The sequence below is a fragment of the Seriola lalandi genome, unplaced genomic scaffold, assembly GCF_002814215.2.
Source record: "Seriola lalandi dorsalis isolate HSWRI2012SDOR001 ecotype SW California unplaced genomic scaffold, Sedor1 jcf7180002053327, whole genome shotgun sequence".
Classification (NCBI taxonomy): Eukaryota; Metazoa; Chordata; class Actinopteri; order Carangiformes; family Carangidae; genus Seriola; species Seriola lalandi.
In genome coordinates, this window is record NW_019523880.1 from 1 (window position 1) to 10,275 (window position 10,275).

The 10,275-nt window shown below is 53.1% G+C and overlaps 1 protein-coding gene across 1 annotated transcript; it reads right to left on the reverse strand.

Annotated features, from left to right (window-relative positions):
• Nucleotides 1-2,537: 2,537 nt before the first annotated feature.
• On the reverse strand, nucleotides 2,538-10,063 carry LOC147819454 (uncharacterized). Its single transcript, XM_087172555.1, has 2 exons — nucleotides 7,846-10,063; nucleotides 2,538-7,728 (listed from the first exon to the last, which is right to left on the reverse strand). Exons 1-2 carry the CDS (start codon nucleotides 10,061-10,063, stop codon nucleotides 2,543-2,545), a joined length of 7,404 nt encoding a protein of 2,467 aa, XP_087028681.1. The 3' UTR covers nucleotides 2,538-2,542.
• Nucleotides 10,064-10,275: the final 212 nt, after the last annotated feature.

Sequence of the window (10,275 nt, forward strand, 5' to 3'; positions counted from 1 at the left end):
CAGCTACGATGGAAAGGCGATGGTCAGTACGTGCGTCTGACCTTTATAGATGCAGTGACGTCACGGCGGAGTCGCCGGGGTCCCCTGCATCTCTGCCAATGGGAAGCGTGAGTTTGGGACTCCCCCAGATTTCACACTCAGGTGTGAACCGCAAGGCCTGCTGGGAGATGGAGTCTGTGAGGGGCCGTTTTTGGCGCCCTTTCCTTTGTTCAGGCCTGAGGCTAGAACTTAGGAACTGAGGTCAGGCTTCTGAGGTTACATGTAGGCCGGAGCAGGCCTGCTCCAGGTCGACCACATGTTCAGGCCCAACATTCCCCCCTTTGGTCTGATGATTGGTAGGCCAATGTTCAGAGCAAACCAAGGGCCGTTAATCCATTGTGGGATATGACCTGAGGGTCACATAGTCCATGTCCTTGGAACAAAGGTGGTTAACTGTTATGTGAGGTGAGAGTCAGTACAGTTAACAGTAGCAAAGGTTTGGCGTTTGGGCAGTTCTAACCCTGAGGTATAGTCTGGGCAGATTATTTATCTACGCTAAGCTACAAAATAGAAAAAAAAACAAAGAAGAAGAAGGGGGAGAGAGAGAAGACAGAAACCATCACGAAGCAGCACATATAATCATCACACATATAACACATTCTGCCTGGTATTCATTGCTGCCGAAATGGGTTAGGGCTAATGGCCCTATGTTCAGAGGTGTCCGGCATTTGCTAGGGGGACGGCCGCCGGCTGTTGCACAAAGCGCTGGGGGACGAACAAGAGGGTGTCTAACCTAGCTTGCAGTTTAACAATGTATCTATACATGATATGTGCTATGACTGCCGTGATGACCCAACCGCTAAGGAGGAGCCCTAGGACAATCCAGTTAGTGGGGTGTTCTTGATAGGGTGTCGCCCTGGAAATGGAGTAAGTGGTGGTGAGTCCAGATGGCTTGATGCTGAACTTTACCAATTTAGTACCTTCAGCCAACAGTTGCTGTTGGAGGGGGTAACCAATAGTCAAATTGTGCCCTTTAAAGGCGTCCATGATCTCAATCTCTGACTCGTGTCTGTCGGGATCGAGATGATGGAGGACGATGTCACCAAAATGCACAGTGGCTCCCTGCGGGACTGTCAAGAACATTGACTGGTTGAGTAAAGTCACTTTAGTGGCTGTGTCATGGCGGTCATATGTCATTAAGGCTTCATTAGCTGGTGTGCTAACAAGCCATCGACTCCCTGCTCGCTCCACCTTGGTTTCTGTGTCCTCGTCTTTGACCGAGAGTCTGCCCTGACACTTTTGTTCAGGGGATTCGGTTCTCAGACCGCAGAGGTAATTCGTAACATCTCGCATGAACGGATTGCCGGGACACACCCAGTGGATGTCCTTGGTTCGGGTGCAGAGGTTGAGGTTGGGGCTAAGGTAGAGCGAGGGGTCATCGCTGTGATATGCGAGAGTTGGTGGCGTCTTGAGGTGGACATGTGTGTTATCTTTCCAAAATCCGACGTTTAGTACAGATTTCAGCCTATACACGTTCTGTTCTTCTATCACTGGGAGGTTGAGGAGGAATCCTATCTCTAGGCTCCTAGGGTTGACGTGAATGGGTATCGCGCTGCCGAGACTGTATGCCAGATGGGCTTGTAACGCTTGTACTCTGGTGGTTGTGGCTGATCTGAGGATTTGTTCTACCAGACTCAGGGGAACTAGGTAGGTTGGTATCTGTCCCGCGCTCAGGCTGGTGACAGAGGAGCTTACTTCCCTGACTAGGTCTTGCATCAGATCCCGGACCACTCGTACGTACATGATATCGTTCCTAACCACTTCTGACAGTGTCTCTAGGGCGTGGGCCGTGTGGTTGAGCAGGGCTGAATGGAGATTCACCGTTGTCACGGTTCCTCGAAGGGTTTTGCCAAAATCTTGCAGTTGTTCCCGCTGGATGAGGAGTCTTTGTTGGATTTCTGGCATTTCATCGTTGAGTTCGATCATTTGCCGTTGGAGCGCCTTGATGCTGATCGTATTGGTCACCGAAAGTCCAATTGAAAACAATGATCCGATGGCGGACACTGCCGTGAAGAGGCCACCCAGGAACCTTTTTTGTCGTTTCCTGTCACTGAGGTCTTCCTCTGTGACCAGGAACTTCTGCAGCTGTTCAAGGATGTGCACGGTTGTCTGCTTGGCATGTTCCACGGTGTCGTGCGTTTGTGTTCCACTTAATCTGCCTTCTGTCAAGCGTGGAGGCAGGCGGACATGCCTGCGATACACATCCCATGGATCTAGTCGGACGACGACTCTTTGGGTGTACACGTTGCACCGGGTGATTAGGAATCCTGGTATCTCTTGTAGGACGATACCGGTTGGGGGGCCAAGTTCGACGATTTCGGTGAGCACAGCCGCTCGTAGGCAGAGGAGGATGCCAAGGTACCAAGGGAGTCTCATCCTAGGACAGATCAGAGTTTGAATTATTGGTTGTGAGGGATGAGGGGGATTAGGTGTTAGTGCATGCCGGCGGGGAGGTTGGAGGCATGCCTTTACCTTTCTGAACCTATTACTTGCCCTCTCCCCCCTATGGGGTGTTGTCTACTCCATCCCTTTTGACTGAGGAGGTTGTCTCTACGTCTTGGCTTGGGTATGGTCGGAAGGGTTTGATCTGGTTGGCGTGGACCCACTTGTATGTTGGTGTTTGACTGGGTTTAGAGACTCTAATCCGGTAGGCTACCGGGGAGAGCTTCCCGATGACTTCGTAGGGGCCGGACCAGCTGGGTAGGAACTTCTTCGACTGTCCAGCTGGGTTGGTAAATTGGAAGTAGAGTACTTTATCCCCTATTTGGTACTCCTGCTGGGACGCTTTTCTGTCATAATAGGCTTTGGCTCCTTTGACGCTGGCTTCCAAATTCTTTTGGGCGCATGCAAAAGTTGCCTGGAGGTGGTCGCGCAGATCTGTCACATATTGATGGGCTGTGTATGCCGTTGCAACACTGACGTCTTCTGGGCGGTACAGGAGGTGCAGCGGGAGAGTCATTTCCCTTCCAGTCATCATCTCGAAGGGAGTCACTCCTGTGGAGCGGTGCGGTGTTGACCGGATAGCCATTAGCACCAGGGGGAGTTTCACATCCCAGTCTTTGCCATTTGCACTGACGTATTTCTTCAGCATGCTGATGATGGTTCGATTTGCACGTTCTACCTGGCCTGATGACTGGGGGTGGTAAGGGATATGAAAGCTGATCTTTGTTCCAAGTATGTCAAACATGGTGGTCATCACGTTTGAAGTGAAATGGGTGCCTCTGTCTGAGTCGACCGATAGTGGCAGTCCCCATCGGCTGAACACATGGTTCAGCAGCAGAACAGCTGTCGTCACCGCTGTATCGTTGGGTGCCGGGAGGCACTCCACCCACTTGGTGAACGCACAGGTCACCGTTAAGAGGTATTTATTTCCTCTTGAAGATTTGGGGACTGGGCCGATCCAGTCTATTTGTAGATGGGACCAGGGGAAGGTGTACCCACGGCTTCTCAAGGGGGCACGGTTCAGCGGTCGCGTTGGTTGGAAGCGACTGCACACTAAACATCCTTGGACGTATAATTGTGCATCGCGAGTCATGGATGGCCAGTACGCAACCTGTTGAAGAGTCTTTAGAGTGGCTTTGTAGCTCCGATGTCCTCCTACTGGTAGATCATGGGCGTGTGCTAGCATCACCCCCCTATGATCTGTGGGAACTACCCATCGGGCTGGCACCTGTCTCTCTGAGGTGTAGATTAGGAGTCCTCTGTCGAGCTTCAACTTGTGTTGGACATGGCGGAGAGCCTGCAGCTCTTTGGACTCCTCGTGTGAGGGAGAGATTTGCTGTGTTGTGGGATCGGACACCAGTTGCCGGATGGCTTGGATGGCGGGATCCTGTTCTTGCATAGTAATCAAATCCGCATTACCGGGTTTTCGGCCGAGGTGCAGTGGCTGCTTGCACGTTTGAGGGTTCTCTTTCCTTTCCCTCGCCTGTCGGCGGGTGATGGCATTCACCACCTTGATTGGTGTTTCTGGAAGCCACTCTTCGCTGAACTCCCAGGGCGTGCCCTGTTCAGCGCCGAGTTTGGCTAGGCGATCAGCTTCGTCGTTACCATCTTTGTCGGGTCCTGCGCTTTGGGAGTGACCCTTCACTTTCTTCCAGTATATTACCATTCCGTGGTCCATCACTAGGCGGTCACAGGCCAGAAAGAGCTCTGCATTTTTGACTTCTTTATTTCTTGCATTTCTCATGCCGTTTCCTTTCCACATGGGGAAGTGGGAGATGAAACTGTGTCGGGCATAGTTTGAGTCCGAGCAAATCACCAGCTGTCCAACAGATAGTCTGGTGGCTTGTTGAACGGTGATGAGTATGGCAGCGACTTCTGCATACTGGCTCGTCTTGGCTCCTAGTCGGTAGTGGGTTGGCTCATCTGATTTGTGGTTAACCCACACTATACCGACTCCCGCTTGGACTTGGCTCTCGTGATGGAATGAGCAGCCATCCACGTAAACCTTGGGCAGGTCTAGACAGGTGTTGTCATCGTGGTAGCGGTGGCTCGAGGGTAGGGTTGGCGAGCGGACAATTGAAGATTGGGAGTCTGGTTGATCGTCACTCTCACAATGTTGGCATTCGGCTAAGCCTTGACCCAGGGCCATTTTATGGTTTTGCGCATACTTGATCTCCACGTCATAGCCTTGCAATGCCATCATCCAAGCTGCAATGCGGCTGTTGGACACGCGGCCTTCCCTCAGTCGTTGGCTATTCAGGAAGGCGACCGGTTGATGACATGTCTCGATGACCACTTTCTGTCCCCCGATGTAGCTGCGGAAGTGTTCCACAGCCCATACTGTCGCCAGAAGGGATCTTTCGCAGTCCGAGAACTTGATCTCCACACTACTCAGGGGGCGGCTCGCATATGCAACAACTCTTTTGTCAGAATCGTGTTTTTGTGCGAGGGCAGCACTCAAGCAGTGGGAGGAATAGCTTGCTTCCAGGTAAAATTTCTTGTCTTTATCTGGGTACGCCAGGCAGGGAGCTGAACAAAGTTTTTCTTTCATGTGGCGGAAGGATTGTTCCTGAGGTTCTTCCCATATGAAAGGTTGATCTTTCCGGAGAAGTCCTGTGAGGGGTCTTGCTATCTCTGCATAGTCTTCCACAAACTGTCGGGAGTAATTGCAGACGCCCAGGAAGCTTCTGAGCTCTGACACATTTGTTGGGGCTTTGATGTCTCGGATGGCTTGAACCCTCCCTGATTGGGGTTCGATGCCCTTTTCCCCAACTGTCAGTCCCACGTACTCCACCTTGGTTCGGCACCACTGGCCCTTTGCTAGCGCCAGTTTAGCGCCTGCTGCGGAGAGTTGGTTGAGCACGTGCCTGATTTCGACCAGATGTTCCTCAAACGTTCTGCTTCTCATCAGAATATCGTCCACGTATATGAGATTGCCGCGGGCAGCTGCATCACTCATCGCCTTGTGGAGGAAGATGTTAAACTCAGACGGGGAGTTTGAGTATCCGAACGGGCAACGGTTCCAGGTGTACTGTCGGTTGCCAAATGAGAAAGCCAGCTTGTACTGGTCCACGGGGTCGACTCTCATGGTCCAGAATCCGTTGGCCACGTCCACCGTTGAGAAGAACAGGGCTCCCTTCACCTTAGCCAGTTCTTGGTCTAAGTGAATCATGGGCCAGCGGGATAGCGGGACCTGACGGTTAAGGGGGCGGTAGTCGATGGTGAGACGCCATTTGCCGTTTGGTTTCAGCACCGGCCAGATTGGAGAGTTGTAGGTGGAATTACACTCCCGTATGATCTGCTTTTGCAGTAGCTGGTCGAGGATCCCCTGGATTGACTCGTATGCAGCTAACGGTATCCTGTACTGGCGTACAAAGGATGGTGGGGCATTTGGATCAGTTGGTATGCGGACTGTGTGGAGTTCCGTAACACCACAATCATGGGAGTCCATCGAGAAGATCTGTTGGAACTCGTGGAACAACTTCCGAAGTGCTTCCCTCTGATCTTCTGTAGTCAGGGCATCCGCCTTCGCCAGTTGTCGATCTATCTCGTCGTCCAGACCACGATCTGGCTCCCTAGATGCAGAGCTTGGGGCTGTGTTGTCTGGCTGAGTCACCAGGGCATACACAATCAGATCACCCTCAGGGGCCGGCGTTGCACTGCAGATTGCTTCCGTCTGCAGTGTCCCATGGAGTGTGATGGCGATCAGTTTCGTCGGATGTGTGAGGAGGATATTTCCCAGATCGCCTTCACGGATTAGGGAAGGGGGAAGTTCTCCTATAACTGGTATGGTTAGCTCGAAGTCATGGAAGGAGCTGTCGATGAGTGTTCCCAGTACCTCTCGCGCTGATATCTGAATGGGCTGGTAGGTCGAGTTCTGCACCAGGATGTAGGTAGTGCGGTTATCCATGGTAAGCAGTGGTGTGCCGCAGGTTGTCAGCTGGAATTCCCAGAATCGGGGCGAGGGTTGAAAGAAAGCCTGTGGTCCAGGGAGCTGCTGTCCTTTCAGGATCACTAGACGGAGGGGGTAACCTGCTGTTCGTGGGGGGACCACATGGTCAGTCTCGCTGGCCACTTGACAGGCTTGAGGAATGGTCTGTCCCGACATCATGTGTTCAGGTTCGACCGGTAAGTGATAGTTGTCGGCTTTGGCTTGGGACCATAGGACTTGGTTCACCGTGTCCAGCTGGGCTCCCAATCTAACCAACAGGTCTGCTCCAATCAAGACTGGGTCTTGGAGTTGTGGAATGACGCTCATGAAGTGTTCGACCCGTTTTCGGCCCACCTGGATGGAGACGGCGCAGACCCCTGTGGCTTTAAGAAGCTTTTGTGGGACATCCGGGGAGAGAACACGGTGGCTTCTTTGAGCGAAGAATGGGGAGGATCCCTGTTGGCACAAGTCGTTGAAGAGGTCTTGGCTCACGGCCGACTTTTCTGACCATAGCGCCACTACCGCGCTGGAGGCCAGGACATCGTTGACGTGTACACTTTCGACCACTCTAGGGCTGTACAGTGAAGGATTTGTGTTTTCCAACGAGCACAGGAAAGAGTCATGGTCCCGAATGGAGTTGAGGGTGTCAGTGGTTGGTTGTGCGGGCGCCTCCGATGTAGGAGAGGTAGCCGCTTCATCACCTGAGTTTGACGGTGGGACCGGCATGATCATTGGCAGGGGGCCTCTGGATAGTTGAATAGCCGCTATTCGTTCGTCTGAGATTGGACCACTCTCAGCGCCAAATGGTTTTGGGGGATTGGCTTGAGCCCACATGAGTCCCCGATGGCAGTCAATGAGGGGTGCCAGTCGATCCAGGAGGTCTTGGCCGATGAGCAGCGGCTCTGTATCGAGGGTGCAGATGTAGATGGGGTGCACGAGCGTCATTTCTTGGAAGGTGATATCCAGCCACGCACGTTGGGTGATGGGAGACTTGTCTTGTGTATAACTGGTTATAGTTATATTGCAGGTCTCAATTTGTAGGGGTTTGCCAAGGGAGAACAGCGCTTGAGCCACTTCTTCAAACGTGTGGGTGCACATCAGGCTTATTTCTGAGCCAGAATCCAGCAACGCCAGGGAGTTGATACAACCCCCCACCACCACTGAGGTGTAGATGCGGCGGGCATTGTCCTTGCGGACCAGATCGCCCAGGAAGGTCAGGAACGGGGTCGGATTTGTAGGTGGGGGCCGGGCTTTTCCTAGTTCTTTTCCCCAGCCCACAATGTAAACCCTTGCGGAGATGGGAAGAGGGGCTCGGCCTAGTCATGTTTGAGGAGGAGCCGGGTCAGGGTCCTTTGCGTCTTCCACCCGTCTTGGTGGTCTTGTAGGTGTCTCCATTTGTTTGGTCACCTCTGCCAAGCACCTCCGCACCATACTCTCCATTTCCTGTTTTAGATCGTCCTTCTTAGGGAAGTGGACTGACTTATTCCCCTGGTTCTGATTCTTCTGGCTCGGTCCAAATCGGTTTTGTTCCACGTGTCGGAAGGAATCCTGGCGCCGTGGTCTGAAATTTCGCTGGTTCGTCAGGTGACTATTTTCTCCTCGGTTCCGCGCTTCGCTCTGTTGGCGGGATGGCTGACGTTCTCGGGGTTTGGCCTTGAAGTCTGTCCTAGCACGAGGCATCTCGTCGCCTTCTAGTGCCAGGGTGTCATTCTGTGGTGTACGGACTTCCAGGACTCTCGCCTCTGTATCCTGTCCTCTGGACGGGCGGCCGAGCGTCTCCCATGCCATTTGTGCATACTTCCTGATTTCTTGCATCTTGTATCTTCCGGTTCGGCTGCGCATGGTGACGTCGTACCGGATGCTTTCGTGGAGGTTGTGGAGGAAGAGGGATCGGAAGGCTTGTTCTTCCTCTAAGCCAGGGGCGTTGCGACCTTGGAAGTAGGCGGTCCTAAGGCGCCTGTAGTATTCACGCGGCGGTTCATTCCTTTTCTGGGTGATGGTTAGGGCCCCAAAAGCGGCTGAAGCTTCGTCAGTGTAAGGCGAATACTCTTCTTGCAGGGCCCGGCACAGTGCTGAGTACCGATCCCGGGTACTAGCGGGCAATGTCTCCATGAAGACATGGACACTCCGCGAGGTAGTCTTCCACATGAGTTTCAGTTTTTCTCGTGAGGAGGCCTGCGGGAGGTCAGTGAGGCATCGTTCGATTTCCCGGAGGTAGTCGTCGATGTTTGAGTCTTTGTTATTCGGATCAAATCGCTCGATGTCTCTGGCTAGAGACTCGAGCTGTCGGGTCCTCAGTCCATAACTTGGAGGAGGCCCACTGTCTGTGTCTTCTGATGTCCTGTCATCACTTCTTTCATCACGATAGCGAAGTCGGTGCCTTCGTTGCCTTGATGGGGATCTCGCGTCGCGAAGATGACCTTGTTGCTGGGACGATCGTTGCACCTTGTGGGACGGTGGAGGAGGATTTGAGCCATGGTAGCGGTCTTCCCGATTCCTGTCGGATCGGTGTGCAGCTCGAGGCGGTGGAGAGAGGCTCGAGTCGTAGCGGCGGTTGCTCTTGCTCCTGTCGGAGCGGTGCCCACCTCGAGGTGGGGGAGATAGGCTGGAGTCCGGACGGGGGTCTTTGCGTTCTCTGTCAGAACGGTGTGCGCCTTGGGTTGGTACCGAGGGACTCGTGTCATAGCGGTGGTCTCTATGCTCTCTGTCGGAGTGGTACTCCCCCCTAGGTGGCGGAGGAAGACTCAGGTCATGACGGCGGTTGGCGTGTTCTTTTTCAGAACGGTGTGTGCTTTGAGGGGGCACGGAGCGACTTACGTCATGGCGGTGGTGTCGGTATTCCTCATCCGAGTAATACCGCCCTCTAGGCGGCGGAGAGGGGCTTCTATCCCAGTAATAGCCCCCACGACTTTTATCTGAGTATTTTCCGTCCCTTGACACCAGAGTCTTATTGTTCTGTGACCGGCCCGATGTAGTGACTTGGTACTCGTCCAGTACCTTGTATTCCAACGCTGTTTTACCCTTGCCGGTTAGGCTCAATGCCTGGACTCCTTGTTCCAGTGGTGTTGACTCCTGCCTGCTTCGCAGGTTAAGTGCTCCTTGTGGCACAGCTTTGAGTTCTGTGCGTCGCCGAACATCTCCGTCTGGTCCACTCCCGTCCGTCTTGATGGGGGCCAGACTCAGGCTCCCCAGTGAAGTTGTATCTGGAGTTTGTCGAGGCTGGTACAGGTCATCGCTATCATCGGCGTAGAGCTGCGTGGTCTGCCTCTGGGCCCTTGTTAGCTCCTCATGGGCACTCTGAGCTTGTTGGCGCAGATTGGTGTTGTCTTTCTGCACCGCTTGATAGTTACGTTGGAGCTGGGACACTCTGTCTCGGCTTTCAGACAGTAGCAGCTGAGTTTTACGGTTCTGAACCATAAACATCTGACCAATCAGGTCGGGGATTGTACGCTCCGGCTTACCCGCCGGATTGTTCGCGTAATCCATCAGTTCTTTCAGCTTCTCTTCGCATGTACTGAGGCTATATCCACTCAGATTTTGTTTATCTGTGGTAGAGAGGCGAAGAAGGGCGGCGACCATATCCTGCAGTTCTTGGTCGCCTGTTCTCTCAGGAGCTTCAGCTCCGATCATCTTGGAATCTTTCATGTCCATTCCGGCAATTCACTTCGTGCCTCTACTTTGGATGCGGTTATGTTGAAGGTGTACAGGTAAGAGGTTAACTTACACCAGTATTCACTCACAATTGCTGGCTATCTACCGTCCGAGCCGGACTTCAACAATAGCTTTCTCTCTCTCTTACGCAAGTAAGGGCAATTGGTGAATCAAACACGACCTTAGCATGCAACTATTCTTTGCCACACGGC